Here is a 17,968-nt window from a genome sequence, read left to right on the forward strand (position 1 = left end):
CTTATATTTTCTTTTAAATCCTCTATTGTACGCGGGTTATTCTGATACACTTTGTTTTTTAATGTTCCCCATAAATAATAATCACAAGGAGTAAGATCGGGGCTACGAGAGGGCCACAACTCAGTACTGATAATTCTGTCCTCAAAAATCTCGGCAATAAAATTAAGTGATTCATAAGCAGTGTGAGCAGTAGCAGAGTCCTGCTGAAAAAATGACTGCTGGCATTCAATGTCCGTTAATTGTTCAAAAAAAGGTTGTAGTATGTCTCTTCGATACCTTTCACCATTGATAGTACCTTCATAAAAAATAGGCCCTATTATTCTGTGCGCATTCAAACCACACCACACACCAATTTTTGCAGGATGGAGCGGAACTTCATGCACAAGGTCAGGTTTTTCTGCGCTCCAATAGCGATTGTTTTGTGAAATAACTCGGCCATTCAATTCGAACCAAGCTTCGTCTGAAAATATGATTAATTCTGGATTTACTCTGCCAGCAACAATATTATCCAGCATCCAGTTACAGAATCGAACTCTAGTCGCGTGATCGCGCGGTTGCAATTCATGAACCACTGTAATTTTGTAGGGTTTTAATCTAAGTAATTTAGTGGCATTTCGTGCTGAGGATTTTGAAATGCCTGTTTCCTGAGCAAGCCGACGGAGGGATTTTTTTGGAGTATGTTCAAGTCGTTCCACCAATTTCGTCTAGCTTTTCTTCCGTAAGAACACGTCGTCTGGAAACACGTTTCTTAGGTTCAAGAGATCCTGTCTCTCGTAATCTTTTAACGAGGTTGTAAACAGTATGTCTGTCCGGAACAGGATTGCCAGGAAATTTTCTTGCGAATCGCCTGACTACTTTTCTGCAAGAGTTCGTTTTCACGTAAGTATCGTACATAAAAACTCTTTGTTCAAGGCTATATTTGTTTGGCGGCATAACTTATGAATGAATAACAATTAACACACGATAAAGCACTAGCACTTAATAGCACACCAATAACACAGTATAAACAACACGAGTACTGATAAACGCAAACCGAAGTGAACACGTCTAAACAACTGGTAGCCGACAGCTGTCGCATTCGCGTAGTATCGAGAGGCTTCTCGCGGCTTACCACTACTCCGATAAGCCGCTGACGCTCTTGCTACATCTGAGGAATTTCGCTTCTAGCGTCGGCTCTATAGACACTGGATGGACCAAATTTTGAGGGAAGCACAACAAAAGACTACTCTATGAGGATATGTAATGCTCCTGCCGCAACTTTGGGAAAAAAAAATATGGAAATTACGACGTTCAGAAATTTTGCGTAATTACGGGGAAAATAGAACTTTGGGATTTTGCCCCCGTTTCCCCCTGGACTCACAATTGTCGGAATTTACATAAAATGTTGCTTTTTGTTCATTCTTACATTTAGAATTTACATTTCTTAAAAAGATGCAGTTGTTGAGCAGTTATAGCCTTTTATATTCAGTTTATCCCATAGTAGCAAAAGGGGAAAAGTGCTTATTTCAAATGGCGCTCTCAGAAAGAAAAACGCACACAGTGTATGATCGCTACTTTACTTCAAAAATATTCACAAATTAAAATTAAGTGACACTGTTAAATAATTCGTTTATCTGCGCTTTCGTTTTGCATAATAATGTATACGTAACCTCCCCGCTCGAAAATCTTGGGCACGCCACTGACTCTAGTGTTCAAAAGGATTAATCTTGTGTTATCTGCAAAATAAGAGTCACGGTTTTGTTTATTCGAAGGCAAGACAAGAATGAAAAATTGAATCCTTTATGTTGGATGAGTCATTGCTGTCAGAAGCGATATGGGCAGAAATAAAGTGCCAGAAATATTTGTATTTTAGAGGACACCTTTTCCAGCATCCTTACGACAAGGTACGTGCTTATTTAAGTTGTAATTGTAACTATAATTGTGAAAAGTGGAAACATTACAAAACAAGCGGTTTGTGTAACGGGCTATCTGTTACGCAATTTGCCGGCACCTGTTGCATGACTGGGCCGGCAAGCGGCCGACGCTATTGCGGTGGCATGCTGCAATAACCTCCCTGTACATGTACACACACACGATTTTTTAAAGGTAAAGTGTTCCCCTGTGCATAGCTCCATGCCATGAAGGCGTATAGGGGGTGTGGGGGTAACGCCCCACACTTTCTTGATCCGGTCGTGAGTGGGGGTGATGTGATCAGCATCACGCCCCTGACCGCCTTTACCCCCCAGGGTTTCCCCCAGGTACCCATGTTATTCGACGCTGGGTAGGCGCCGGGGCCGCTTCCACGATTTTTTAAACAACTATTAATTGTGTCCTCAAGCTGTAAGAGTAAGTAGATTTTGTAAACCTTTAATGTATTTTGTACAATTATAGTACACTGGAACTAATTAAGTAATTTTAAGCTTGCCCTTGTCTCTTCATTCTTTCCTTTGAAGAAAATGTGTATTGAGATGCTGCTGTATTTTCTTTCAGGATATCACAAAGAGCAACGAAGCCATGTTTCCTCCACCCCTCCCTTCTCAGGGCCCTAGTGCACCTTATCCAGGGATAAACAGCATGGGAGGCCCCTTTCCTGGGAGCCGCAGTGCGCCTTTGCCGTTTAACATCCCTCCGTCAGCCATTGACAACAACCCACCTCCTTTTGACTACCCTGCAGGTGCTCTGTCTCTGACCGACAACTTACAGGTACCGTATTAAAAGTGCAATTTTTGTGTATCAGATTGCCATAACATGGCAGTGTGTAATTAGAGTAAAGTTTTTCGAGTTTGTATTTGCCTTATTTGATGTCAAATTGGCAAATTGCAATGATAAGGGTGAATGGTGATTAGATGCAATTTATGAAAGAAAATCACAAACACCTAGGCCATGACTTCGTAGATTCCAAGACTGTGAATCAGCCATTCGATGTACTCTGCCATCAAGCTGGCAAGAACTTTCAGAGAAAATAAAATAAGGATAGGACACATTGCTGAGGGTATGCAATAAAACTTGCATGTTGACTTGTTCTTAAAATTGCCAATAATTTTAACCAATGCCATATTTCTATGATTAGCCTTTTATTGATTTGATTGTTAGCACACTTTGTTATTGGATTTATATGCCATACAAATATACAATTAATTTATCCTGGTTTTGTACAGTAAATTTGTAAATATGTAGTTATTTTTTCTGAGAGAAAACTCATTGCTTTCACCTTTTCGTATACATTATGGAAGTGAGAAATTCATTCAGTGTCTTTGTGGAATGTTTGGGCATCGAATTTGTAAGAATGTTGCTTATTGATATTAGTAAAGTATCAGTTTTAATAACAACAGTATAGTAATGTACTTTTAGTGGCCATGAATTTTTTGTCTGTGTGTTTCAAGATGCATGTAATTTTTAGAAGAGAAGTCTGGAACAAATGAAACAATTAATGCCAACAGGATTTATGATAACTATGGCATTGAGGTTTTACATAGCTTACAGACCAAAATGACAACAACAAGTGACAAGCCACAAGTGTAGCCTCAATCGGTTGTTAGTCATGCATTTGCAGTGAATGCTCTCACAGACTGGAGGGAAAATTTCATAGTCCTTGCTGTGCAGTTTGTAGTCATTTCACTTGTTACTTAGGTCTGAAAGCTCCCTTACTTAGAACCCTCCATCTTCCATCACCACCTAGGGGTGGCTCGAACTTGCAATGCCTAGAGGCACTTGTACTATGTATTAAGAATAACCAGGCTATCTCAACAAAGTGCAACAGTCCTCTAATGCATCGTTGCCTTGTAATCAAGGGGTCCCAGGTTAGATACCCGGTGGAGTCACATAGTGGTTCGGATCCCATTTTAAACTGTAGGTCCAGTCTCGGTTAGCCTTTATGTGCATAAAGTGGACTTAAAACGCCAACTCAATCAATCAGGCCTCTAAGGACCAAGGTCTGACAAGCTGCTTTTTCAGTGGGTCATGCATGTCCAGCCATTGAGTCCCATCGCCACCATTTTCTGGCTTTTGAGACACACGAGACATTATGAAGGGCATATTTTTCCTACATTTCAGTTCATAATTATGTTTTTGACATTTATTGTGTTTAAACTAGTTTTGTTTTCGAGAGTGTACATATTAAAATAATAAATTGTTAAGACTAAAATGTAAGCTAATGATAGTTGACTAAGATTACTTAGTGTCGCCATTAAAATTAAGAAATACAGACGTAAAGAAAGGTAAAGCTATCCACTATGCATTGCACGATGCCATGAAGGCACAGAGTGGATGTGGAGGTAAAACCCCACACATTCTTGATGTGTTCATGCCCCCAGGTAATGCAGTGCATTTTGGGGAAAATTCCCACCTGATAAATAAGTAAATGAACAACCATGTGTTGATATTCACATTATTTTCCATTCAAAGCATTGGACAGTTATGAGGAATTTCCACTGATAAGTTGGAAAAGCATTCTGCAACCAAATGCATTGCAATACTTGACCTGCTATTTCATCCACTAAAGACACTGGGTACATGACTCAATGCAAGACATGGTTGTTTCTTTGCCGTGCATAGTGGTTCGGATCCCACTTTAAACAGTAGGTCCAGTCCCGATTAACCTTACTGTGCATAAAGTGGACTTAAAACACCAAATCAATCAATCATCATGGTGAACATAAATAGGAAGAAAAGTGATGGTAAATTACCAAATTCAAACCAAACATTTTGTAAACAAACACAACATCAACAGCCAGCTTGCTGATTGTCGTGATTAACTGAATGAATTGTTTCATTTTACTTCACTTTTTAGCCACTTTTGGTTAATTGCAAAGCTGAGGATGAATGACGATGGAATGAGATTGATAAAGGGACAGTCACAAACATATTTATGATACAACACTACTCCTTGTGAGGATTATCCTGGCTGCAAGTCCAGGCACCAGATTCTTGTTAGTCTGCTAATTGCAGTTCAGGGTGTACTACATGGAAGAGTGTTTCACATTTGTGTGTCCTTAGAAAGGTACACCTTTAACACCCTGCCTGAATGCTAGAACCTGAATGAAATATTCTAAGGTAGGAAGGAAGGATGGATAATTTGTACAATACCTTGTTTCTATTTTTTAACCCCTTAAGTGTGCAATTTTCTGAACAAGTCTCTACTAGAAAATGTAGGTTTTTTTTTAGGAATTCCGTGGAACAAAATTAAGTGAAATATAAAGTACACAATCATTTGACTACCTTCTTTTATGCAGTATTTTTGTATAGAATTGCTTTCATATTCCACAACAAATGCAAATAATACAAAATGCAATTATGCAATAATACAAAAATACAATATTACACAGATAATAGTTTTTCTTGTATGTACGCATTGCTTGCATGATATAATTATTTTCCTGTAGTTTACGGTTATTACAAGCATAAGAAAACAGTTTTTTCTTTGTGATGTTTCAGGAGAACACACGCTCCTTTCATCAGACATTTATTTTCATTTTGACTAAAGATACAGTTATAACAATGGTTAGTAATTTTTAAACAAAAAGAATCTGTTATATAATGGATGTTGTCAATGTTACATTGTTGTAATATAGCAACTTAACTGTGAAAAAAGCAGTCTATTTTATTTTTATTTTAGAATTTTTTTTTTTTTTTTAATTATGAATCCCAAATATCATCAGGTAATTCAAATTCATCATTGTTTTCACAAAGTCTCTTGATGTTTTCTGTTACATTAAATTTTAAAGATGGTGGCTTACTCCATTTGTGAAAAAGAAAACTCCACACTGGATCTATGTTACCATTTTCATTATTTAATTTATTCCAGTGTTCTTCTGCAATGAACGAGGCTTCCCAGACATTCAACTCTGTGTTTCCCGTTAATCTTTTTAAAACCCTTCTCTTTTTAAACAAATGCTTCTCTTCGATGATATGAGTTGACAAACCTGTTCTTGGGTTTAGATTTATAATGTCCAAATCATGTTCATGCCATCTTATTGCCACAACTTATGGATTATTATTATTATTATAACATATTTTTAAATTTTTTCCTGAGAGCACAAAGACTATGTTCTAATAATGAGGATATCAAAAATGAAGAAGAAAGGCTCTTTAATATAGCAAAAGAAAATGGCTTTCACACTAACAGAATAAACCAAATCAAAAAACAAGTTGCAAGAAAACTAAAGGAAAAGAGAAATACAGACAAAGATGAAAAATCTGTTGAAAAGAAATTTGTGTGCATTCCATTCCACAAGGGATTCTCACATAAAATTGCAAAAATTTTTAAAATTTTTAATTTCAAAATTGTTTTTAAATCACCAAGAAGTTTGGAATGTACATTTAATGAATTCAAAATGAGAAACTCGTTACCAGATGTGGAAACCACAGGAATATATAATATAAGTTGTTCATGTTCAAAAGATTATGTGGGACAAACAGCAAGGAAAATGGCAATAAGATGGCATGAACATGATTTGGACATTATAAATCTAAACCCAAGAACAGGTTTGTCAACTCATATCATCGAAGAGAAGCATTTGATTAAAAAGAGAAGGGTTTTAAAAAGATTAACGGGAAACACAGAGTTGAATGTCTGGGAAGCCTCGTTCATTGCAGAAGAACACTGGAATAAATTAAATAATGAAAATGGTAACATAGATCCAGTGTGGAGTTTTCTTTTTCACAAATGGAGTAAGCCACCATCTTTAAAATTTAATGTAACAGAAAACATCAAGAGACTTTGTGAAAACAATGATGAATTTGAATTACCTGATGATATTTGGGATTCATAATTTAAAAAAAAAAAAAAAAATTCTAAAATAAAAATAAAATAGACTGCTTTTTTCACAGTTAAGTTGCTATATTACAACAATGTAACATTGACAACATCCATTATATAACAGATTCTTTTTGTTTAAAAATTACTAACCATTGTTATAACTGTATCTTTAGTCAAAATGAAAATAAATGTCTGATGAAAGGAGCGTGTGTTCTCCTGAAACGTCACAAAGAAAAAACTGTTTTCTTATGCTTGTAATAACCGTAAACTACAGGAAAATAATATTACACAGGTTTATGCAGAATAAATATTTCTGGTGTGGATGTCTTTGAAACAAGTGCAACTCAATGTCTGCATCACAAACTTCGTTTTTGAGCCATATTTCGGTTTCCTATTACACACAAACTGCACCACACGAGAGCAGACAGCTTTTCTTATGTCTAACTAACTTCTCTTTCTTCTTCTACTGTTTTTGTTTTCACTGCAGCTAGCACAATCTCGCCTAATGTGAATATCATGTTTCCAACGTCTGAGCGAATATATACGCCACCCCCAGTTGTATCTAGTCAAAGCAAACACAAGGCGTATATATACTCCTTCCGCACTGCCATAGCACAATGCAAATGCTGTATATATACACCATCCACACTTAAGGGGTTAAGAACAACATAGTCATCTGAGTGTGGAGGATGATTCCGCTTATAGCCATGAGCCAACCACAACCTATGGCAACACATGCAATTTTAAACATAAATATTTAAAGGATCCTAATTTTGAAAACATGTAGCGATTTTGTCACCTTGAATTGAGAATTTTTTATTCCGAAAACTGTTGTATGATACAGAAATATTTTTGTACAATATCAGGGAAAATGACTTCAAAATTATAATAGATAAGGGTAATTTCAGGTAAGTACTACTTGTCATCTTAAAAATGTTACATTTTTTTCACCTATGAAGCCAAATATGGGGCCCATACTTGTCACAGTCCATGCATTGATTTCATATCACATTACTGGAAGGATTAGCATCAGAATTTAATAAATCTGAAACTCCTACATTTCGTTCAGGACAAAAGCACCTTCCTAATACCATAGTCGTAATGTTGTCACTTTGTAATCAAGTTATACCAGGCTCAGTACCTGGTGGAGGCCCATAGTGGTTCAGATCCCACTTTAAACTGTAAGTCCAGCCCCGATTAGCCTGTCTGTGCATAAAGTGGATTTAAAACAATGTTCAGGACAAAATTGACTTGCGTAAGGCTATAAATTTCTGCCAATTACTTTTAATAAATTCTTAGTCTGTTGCCTTTAATTTGTTATTGTGGCATGGTTATTTATTTTTTATTTAGAGAGTAGTAGTTTTCTTTCTCACATTGGTGTGGTTACTTTTTTTTATTTGTTGCACTTTACTTTGTTGGTTACTTTGTTGCACTTGCATGTGAAGTGCACACTGTTTTTTGTGTAAGCATCGCTAAGAATCCTTTTTTGTGTGTGCAAATGTAATACAATAAGAGACCACAGAGAGCATTGTACATCCATGAGTTTACTGAAACAAGCCACTCACTATTATTTCCAATTAAATATTCTGTTAGTGCATGTTTGTGTTTTATTATTAATAATAATAATAATTCCAAAATTTCTTTACAGTTGTTTTGTTCTTGTTTACAACAGACCCCATGGAATTGCACTTTTCAGTGTGTTTTTTTATTTGTTGCTATTGAAAATAAAGAAAGAAGCAGCACCCACTTATGTTTGTAGTCTTTCCCCTCGTTATTACAGTTGAGGTACACTTTCAGTAGAACTAATAAAAGCACATATATTTGATAAGCACTATATTTCTTCTGGCAACGTTGGGCTCTTTCTTCTTCTACTTTATTATGACCTCATCAGCATTTTCTCTGTAGTTGATTTGACCACGATAATTACATTATTTTTGGTTTAGTATTCATTAATAAAGTTGGGTACAATTTTTATCCTTACCTTGTGAAAGTGGATCATATAAAGAGCAAAGGAGTCTCTTGTAATTCTGCTGGACATGACAGTTGTCTTCACTCTATATTTATCTTTGAAAGGTAAGAATTCATTTGTATATGTTCTCAATCAAATCATCAGTACTAGAACTTCAAGTTCTCCATTTCAAATCTTTTTTTATTTTATTTGTGGTGCTATTCAGAGTGGGGAGGGATCCCCAAAGGCTAGGAGAAGGGAAACTAAAGTAAAACCAGGGGCACGATGGGCTCTGTAGCTGTAGTGAAAGCAGCCATCCTAGGGGATGGAAACCTCGAAATCAAATAACCTGGTCCTCCAGGTTGGAGGTTGAATGAGGGTCTTTGTAAAAATTATCTCATTAAGAAACCAAGATAAAGAGAAAGCCAGATGGATCTTTTGGATAGACCAAAGCAAGGAAAGAGTATAAGAGGATTACGGTTAAATACATGGAATGTACTCAGCTTATACAGGCCAGGCGCTTTCACCAATTTAAGAGCAGCTGTTACAAAATATAGGATTACTATAGCGGCAATACAAGTAATTAGATGGAAAAAATCTAATTGAATGGAATCTTGGGATTTTATGTTATTGCACAGTGAACGAAATATGTTTGGAACAGGATTTGTAGTGAGAAATGAACTGAAGCATGCCATAATAAACCTATCAATGAAAGACTTTGCTCCCTAAGAATTAGAGGAATTTTTTTCCATATCTTTCTAATCAATGCACGTACTCCAATAGAAGGTGAACAAGAACTGAAAGAGGATTTTTATAGCAAATTAGAAGTGTTTGACAGTGCACCTAGAAATGAGTGAAGATTGTGTTGGGATACTTTAACTACATGGTGGGACAAGAAGTGGTATTTAGACCAAATATAGGAATGCTTAGCTTACATCCTGTAAGTAATAATAATAAAATGAAGTTAATTGATTTTGCAATCAGTAAAAATATGAACGTGTGCAGCACAAAGTTCCCACACAAAAACATACACAAGATGACATGGATGTCATTAGACAGAAGTACATATAATCAAATAGGCCATGTGCTTATTGATAGAAAACATGAGTCAGATGTGCTGGACGTAAAAATTTGCAGGGGGGTCGATCGTCTTGGTCAGAATGAAGTACAGACAAATGATTTAATTGAAGAAGTAGAGAAATAGAAGGTTGCAAGAGAAATTTGATGTAAGCAATTTGAAAAATAAGAGAAATATTGCAAGACAATATAAAGAGGGGAAAGGACGAAAGATAGAAGAATGTATGGTATGATGAAGAATGTCAGGGAGTGACTAAAGAAAGAAACGAGGCAAGACAAAAAATGTTAATGAGAATAACACAAAGTTCAGTGAAAACCTTCAGGGGGAAAGAAGAGTGGCTAAGAAAATGCACCGCTAAAAGAAGAGAATCTATGAAAAGAAACAAATAAGAGAAATAGAAGAGCTTGCAAGGAATAAGGAGACTAGAAAAATGTACCAAAAAAACTGGCAAAGTAAAGAAACAGTATCAACCACGACTTGTATTGTGTAAAACTAAGAAAGGGGATTTAGTTGAAGGGGTTGAAGGAATTCTAAAGCGATGGGCAGAGTATTTTAAAGAACTGCTGAATACACCCACACTACAAGAGAGAGAAGATAGGGAGGAAATAGCATTTTATGGACCAGAGCCACAAATACCAGAACCTAGCTACGAGGAAGTCCTGGAAGACGTAAAAGAAATGAAGAATAATAGAACCCCAGGAGGAGACAAACTTAAAGCAGAACTTTTAAAGAACTGAGGAGAGAGGATGGTAAGAAAGTTACATGAATTGATAAAGAGAATCTCGGATAGCCAAGGGATGCCAGTCAACTGGGCAAGGGTATTTGCCCCATTCATAAATCAAATGATAAAACTGATTGTAGAAACTATAGAGGAATCTCGCTGCCAAGTGCCCCATACAAAGTTCTTTCAAGAATATCAGGTAGGAGAATAACACCTTACAGTGAAGAAATTTTAGGAGACATCAGTGTGGCTTCAGAAAAGATGGATCAACCGCAGCCCATATTTTCTCAATGAAGGGTATACTCGAAAAGTGCTATGAACATAACATCACCTTACATCAAATGTTTATAGACTACCAGAAAGCATATGACAGCATACGTAGAAAAGCCCTTTTTAACATAATGCAATAATTTGCTATACCACAGAAACTAGTCAGGCTAATTAAAATCACATTAGTAAACACACAGGTGAAAGTAGGAGGCAAATATACTGAAGAATTTGAAATATCACAAGGAGTAAGGCAGGGAGATGTACTCTCAAGCCAGCTATTCAACCTGGTCTTGGGAAAAGCTATATCAGGGATAGAAATATATATTCAACAGAATGAAACAATATCTTGCTTATGCAGATGACATACGTCTAACATGGAGAACTGAGATGGGAATAAAGAAAAACTTTGTACAACTAGAGAATGAAGCAGAAATAGTGGGTCTCGCAGTCAACAAGGGAAAAACAAAGTACATGATAAACATGCGGGAGAAGAGCAAGTATCGAGAAGTTAAAGGTATACAAATAAACAACAAGAAATTTGGAAGAGTTGAGCAGTTCAAATATCTAGGGACAATCTTAACAGATACAAATAACATAAGTGCAGAGATAAACAACAGAATAGCTGCAGGCAATAGATACTATTTTTTTCCTCTTGAAGTTATTCACATCAAAGAGCATATCTAAACACCTCAAGATAAGGCTCTACAAGACTGTAATAAGAGCCACAGTTACGTATGGAGCAGAAGCATGGTGTCTACAGCACAAGATGAGAAAACCCTACTTGTATGGGAACAAAAAATCCTAAGGAAAATATTTGGACCAGTGAATGAAAGGGGACTCGGGCATATAAGAACAAACAAAGAACTCCAAGACCTATATCAGCAGCCAGATATTGTGAATGAAATCAAGAGGATGTGACATGTGGAAAGGATGGAGGGAAGGAAGTGCGTGAGAAAATTAATGTATGAAAGATCAGAGGGAAGAAGAAGACAAAGGAAGAGGTGGCTGGAGGAGGCTGAGGAAGATGTATGGAAGTTAGGAGTGAGAGGATGGAGGAACAAAGCACGAGATAGCCCCTTTGGCAGTGCATTGTGGAGGAGACCAAGGCCCTACAGGGGCTGTAAAGCCACAGGGTAAGGTAAGTAAGCTTTTCAGAGCTCTTTTCCCAATGGAGCGCTTTCTTCCCCCCCCCCCCCCTCCCTAAATCTGGTCATGGTAAATGTATCTGAAATGAATATTTATAATCTAATCTTATGATTTTAGTTTTAAAAAAAATGTAAATGTCACCAGAAAAGGAAATAATAGTGCTTGTTAAATGCAATTTCTTTGACTGAACTAACTAGATGACATAGCTTTCAGCACACAGAGAAAAGTTATGTGAACGTTGGTATTTCAGTCTGAAACTAAACTAATGTTCTTTGGTGTCTGTGCAATTGGTCCGCTACAAAGCTACCAGTGTATTGTATTATCTTGGTGGTAAAGTGTTGACATGCAATACCATATACCCAGGCTCAATCGCTGGTTCAGTCCCCAAGTTTCACATAACTCTTCAATAACTTGTGTGCTTTTATTATTTTGAAGTGTAAGTGTTGGAAGTAGTGCACACAATTAGGAACTATATAATGGAACTCAACCCATTCCAACTAATATTTTTAGAAAATAATTAATATAAATTATTGCCATGGTTGTACAATACTCTTTGAATTTATTTGTACAACTTTCCAGTTGACTATTGTCGAACTAGCTTTAGTACATAATGAAGGTGATGGTACCATTTGCACTTTTAGTTTAATTTGTGTTTTTGCATGAGCTTCATGCATGAAAATAAGCTTGTGACCTGTTCTGAAATTTCAGGAAGACATGTCTCCTCCCCCTTACAGCAGCACCTTTCCGCCTGATGTTAAAGCAAGCAACACTGACTCAAAAAATACAAAGGTAGTTGTTTTAATTTATGTAAAATGTAGTATTAGGCATAAAGTAGCTAATTAATATGGTGATTGGTTTGTTGGTGTCATTCATGAATTGTGTAATGTATTCAACTGAATTTTCTACATGAAACTTATGATGCTCTGAACTTCCACTCAATTGAATGCCACATACCTGTCATATGTACAGATGAAGATGGCTATAATTGTTCCATCAGTCCATGTTGTACAAATGTAACGGGCATGATTACCAAATCACCATAAGAGAAAGTAGAACAACCTGTTCCAAAATGTCGGACACAATCACACTTATGACAATTACAATATATTACTACAAAATATTGTGATGCATTTTTAGTTCAACAATTATTTTTTCAATTAAAACAGAATTCCCAAACATATAATTAAGGTACAGCCAACTTTATTCCCGTCATCCAATAGCATAAGAGTGATGGCATATTTTACAAACATGCTCGTCTGATTGGCTGGTGAGAAATGTATGAAGGGCCAAGTGGTCAATCACATCCCTGAGTGATGCAACAGCCTGGGTAAAAGAGGAGGGCTCACACTGGAAACTAAAATGACTCAGGAATAGTAACAATGTTTTTTGGTTGCGATGGGAAATATAAAATTTCAAATTTCCTGAATGTTCACTATTTCCAGGTCAAGTTGAGAAGTTTGCAATGTTCATTATTTTCCGGTACTGTAAAGTATCTTCAATTCTACGTGTTATTTTTCCCTGTAGGGATTGTTTTCCCAATTTCTGGAATAAATTTCCATGAAATTTCTGAGAAAACTTTGAAAAGTAAACCCTTTACTACGTGACGTCATTGGAATTAACTCAAAAAGGTAGAAAAGCGATGTAAAAGAACTGAAATAGAAATAAATAAATGCATGATCATTAACAATTTTCTGACTCTTCGGTGAGTCATTTCCTGAATTTGGGATTGGAACAGGCATCCCCCCCCCAGATCCATGTAATGAGCCTGCACACACCTAGTTTCAAACATTCTTCTCTTAGGAGCCAATTTTTCTCAAATTTTCCTATGATTTTCTGTATTCATTGAAAGGCATGTTTTTTTTTTTAATGTAAATTATGTGATTCCAAAATTGTTCGGCATTTATGGTTTTCCTTCAGATTTTCCCCATACACTAGACATAGGTCTATAATTTAGAATGTGCCTAGGAATGTGTATGGTTAAGGATCTATGTGATTTTGACTGAGGTAATGGCAGGTGTAAGTATTCAAAACTGCTACACTAATGGGCTTTTTCAGGACTATAGCTTCATGAATGCACCTGAAATGGACAAATATCAAAGGTTCCAGCAGAAAGTCATCCTATGTGCAATGAAGTTTGATGAGAGAAGCTAAAGAAGGCTAGTGGATTGTACAGCTCAATAGGAGGGGAACAACTACATATAACAGTTGATTACATTGTTGGCACCTCAAATAGTGTGGCTCAATATATTAATCATTGAAGTGTAGCACATTGCCAACATTCTACATTGTATAGAATACATGTTTAATAACGTAGATGTAATTGAGATGTTACATGAAAATTGTGGCCCCATGGGAGTTTGAATGTAATTGGCCATGACCATGCTCTATACCACTGAGCTGCCAAGTCAATGGAAAGCTGGCTGTACCTCCCCACAATTTCCACAACTTAGATCTATGTGGCAGTTTTATGTACATTCCAGGTAATACTGCAAGTTCTTGAGACCTTTAACATGTGGAAACTAATATAATCTGTCCAAGGATGCCTTTTTTGTTCAAAATAGTCGGAGTTGTTTATGTAACAAAGATAAGGAAATGAGGACATTTCACTGTCATCTCGAAATTCAAGAGTTATATTCTTAACTTCACGTAATTCATGAATGACTCAGTACAAGGCATGGATGAGAGCAGATATTAGTTTAGAAGTATACGCTTTTAAATTTGCCCCCTCTTTATTGGATTATCGTACATTTACAAGTGTTTGTTTATGTTGCACTTTTTAATGAAGTACCATATTTATAGTTTGTAGTGCTTTCGTTAGGTGTTGTTTGTTGGGGCAAGTGTAATGAATGCAATCTATGATATTTTTTCTTATATGTTTGCACTTTCTGGTTCCGTTCCATGGTCAAATAAAGCTTAACTTGATTATCAACTTAAGCTGAACTATTCATCTATTCTGATATTAAGGTAATAAAAATAGTAAATTAGTACATTTTTAGATATACCCTAATGTACCAGGCTGTAAAGTATTTATTTATAAATACACAGCAGTACTTGAGACATTTATCCAAGGAAACAATTGAATCATGCATATTCTTCACAAAATGATGAGATTGTCTCGGATATCAGCCAGGTGAGTTTTAGATAGGTTTCCAAGCTTTTGAGAGCTGATGTCACTCTCATTTTCAAGGACTGAAGTGCAGAGTTACAACTCAACTCAATTTATATGTATTCTGTGGGGAAGACAAGCAGGCCAGTTGGGCCCCATGACTGACTTGTAACTCTGCACTTCAGTCCTTGAGAGATACATTAACTCTCAAAAGCTTTGAAACTGATTTGGAACACTCTGGATGATATCCAGAGGCAAAATCTTCTTCAGTTGCTGCCAGGAAAGCTTCAAAATGGCTTCAAAAGCTTCCAAGTTCTGGAAACAACTTTTCTTGTTCCAGATTGACGATAAACCCAAGCCTGCTCCTCGAGCGAAGCTATCCCCAGGACTAGATAATCTTGACCTGCCAGAGCTACCAGCAGTGCCTTCGGACACCTTCCCAGCAGAGAACGTCAATCCAGGTGGTCCTTCTGACGAAATAGATTTTGATGACCTCACTCGCAGGTTTGAAGAGCTGAAGAAAAAGAAGTGAAGGAATTGGATGAAACAAGTGTTGGAAGTGCCTCTTTCAAAGGAGTTTGTGCTGGCTTCAATAGTAACGAATTTACGCAGAGAGGTTCCTGATGTGTGTGTCATAAATTCTAGCAGAATGTAATTTGGTCATTGGGAATGCAGTGTTACTTGATACGTATTGAGAGACCATGTTCATGCAATGTGCTCTTGTATTTTGTTCACACAGGTTATTGCTTTTCTCCTTGTAATTGAGATTTGAACCTTAAGGTTTTTGATAGCACATCGAGCACTCTAACCTCTTTGGTAACTTGCCATTGCCTTGTTAGAGGACTAATTGCTACAGGTAAATAGTTTTATATACAGGGTCACTACAAAATAACTTCACACTTTTATTTACAGATTGCATGTATGGTGAGGGACTTGCAGTAATAAAGCGTGCAGCATTTAAAAGAGCAACTCACCAAATTTTATGGAAAATTGCAGCAACAACAAATAAGTTTCCTTTTTATGCTTAACTGTTTCGTTCAAAGGTCTGACAGCCAGTGGAATTTCTCTTGTGTAGACTAGCATTCATTGTATATTGTAAATTTTGTACATGAAGCATCGAGTGTCCAGAAATTTCTCTGGAATTGAATACAGATCTTGTAAAAACAGGGAAGAGAATCCCTACCATCTCCTGGATTTCAATCTTGACTGTGTACAGAATTTACAACTACGAGATACCTATGCAAGAGAAAATGCACCGGCCACTAGTCTGTCCTGAACAGAACAGGTGAGCAGATATGGGGAGCTTGTCTGTTGCCGTTATTTTCACAAATGATCACATAGCAGAAAACCAATATACTAACCTGCTCCTGCAGAAATTTGCTATGAAACTTGTTGAGTTACCCTTTTCAATGCTATATTTTTTATTACTGAGAGTCTCATGTGGTACTTGCAATATGCATATAAAAGCATGGGAGTTCTTTGTAGTAATCCTGTATTCAAAGTATAGCAGACAATAAGTAGAAATGTTTCAAAGCTCTTAGAAATAGCTGTTGCACATACAAGGATGAAATAACTAATACAAAAATTATGGAAATTTTGTATTAAACATTGATGAAACAGCTCAGTGTGTATGTGTGTACATTACTGGCATGGAATACTAGTGGTCTTGGTTCAATCCCAAATCAATGCACAATTTTCAGGGTTTTGATTTGAAGGGTAGAAATGTTTCTGATGAAACTGCAGCAGGTAATTATTTTGAACTATGCCTGTGTGATATACCTCTGAACATATTTTCTCTGTTCTACATATTCAATTTTTCCAGCAATTCCCCAAACCTGCAACAGTTCATTCCCAGTTCCCATAATAATGTAAATTTTGAAAATTTTGGTCATAGTACTTCATTCTAATTTATGACACACAGTTTTTGGAACAATTTGCATATGAATGATTTACAAGTGGATCAAAGACTTTGAATATCTACTGATAAGCATAGTGATATACAACTTAAAAGAATTTGCATAAATCCTGAACAACTGCCTATTTCAACTTGCATGGCTGGAAATCTAGCCTAGAGTTTATTCAGTCACCATGGTTGCTTAATTTTATGACTTAATATTTAAATCTGATTCTGCACTTGCATGAAAGAAGCAGCATCAATGAAATGCAGAAGTAATTTGCCTCATGTAAATAGAAAAAACATGTAAATAATTTATGTAGATTGTGCTAATTTCTTTTTTCAATCAATATTTTTTGTGCCTAAAGGGAGTACTCTAATTACATGTGATTTTTTAAAAAAATAAAGGGACATAAATTGTGTAAAGCATTCTTGAATGTAATAATATAATTGTACTTGAGTTTCCTAAATATATATTTGTAACAAAATTAATGTTGATTTTTATAAGAGCATTTGTTCATGATTAGGGAATAAATACACGTAAACAAGTTACTAACTTCTTCCGCAAGAGACTCTCTCCCATACTTTGTACAAGGCTCAGTTCCACCAACTTTCCACAAAAATTCTGTTTAAAGAAGCAAATTGCAGCACTAAATAATGCAAGTCTATGTGTCTCCAGCAAACATGTGATGAGGCCACGATATACAGAAACATTCCTTTTTTTGTGGTTTATTTCCTTTCATTTTAATTTTTCATCCATTTGACTCCTTTCCTTTCTTTTTCATATATACAGGGTGTCATTTTAATGGTGCAAATATTTGGCATGTAGGCTGAGAGTCAAAATCCGATGTTACCACTTCCTTTTGAATACGTTGTTTTTTTACCATTTTTTTGTATTGTTGGTTCATTTCCCATTGGTCTACTGGATGCGTTGCTTGCTTCCTTTTACAGCACATAATGTGGTTGCTGGTTTTGTCATTTTTCACTAAATTTGTGTGTTCCTTGCAACACTGCAGGAAGTTACGTCCCAGATGAAGTGAAATGTGTTGCGTTGCCAGCATGCAGACAG

At 36.2% G+C, this 17,968-nt stretch overlaps 1 protein-coding gene across 2 annotated transcripts in view; it reads left to right on the forward strand.

Annotated features, from left to right (window-relative positions):
* Ist1 (increased sodium tolerance 1-like protein) overlaps positions 1-17,968 on the forward strand; it is a 41,548-nt gene extending 23,580 nt beyond the window's left edge. The window contains exons 5-7 of one of the 2 annotated variants that reach the window (XM_083138058.1): positions 2,470-2,682; positions 12,608-12,688; positions 15,346-17,967. In XM_083138058.1, the coding sequence (XP_082994184.1) occupies positions 2,470-2,682; positions 12,608-12,688; positions 15,346-15,537 (486 nt within the window). In that variant the 3' untranslated portion in view covers positions 15,538-17,967. Of the gene's footprint in view, positions 1-2,469; positions 2,683-12,607; positions 12,689-15,345 lie in introns of both variants that reach the window. The other variant, XM_083138059.1, reaches the window with a different exon arrangement.

Source organism: Lepisma saccharinum, chromosome 16 (genome assembly GCF_977018435.1).
Source record: "Lepisma saccharinum chromosome 16, izLepSacc3.1, whole genome shotgun sequence".
Taxonomy (NCBI): Eukaryota; Metazoa; Arthropoda; class Insecta; order Zygentoma; family Lepismatidae; genus Lepisma; species Lepisma saccharinum.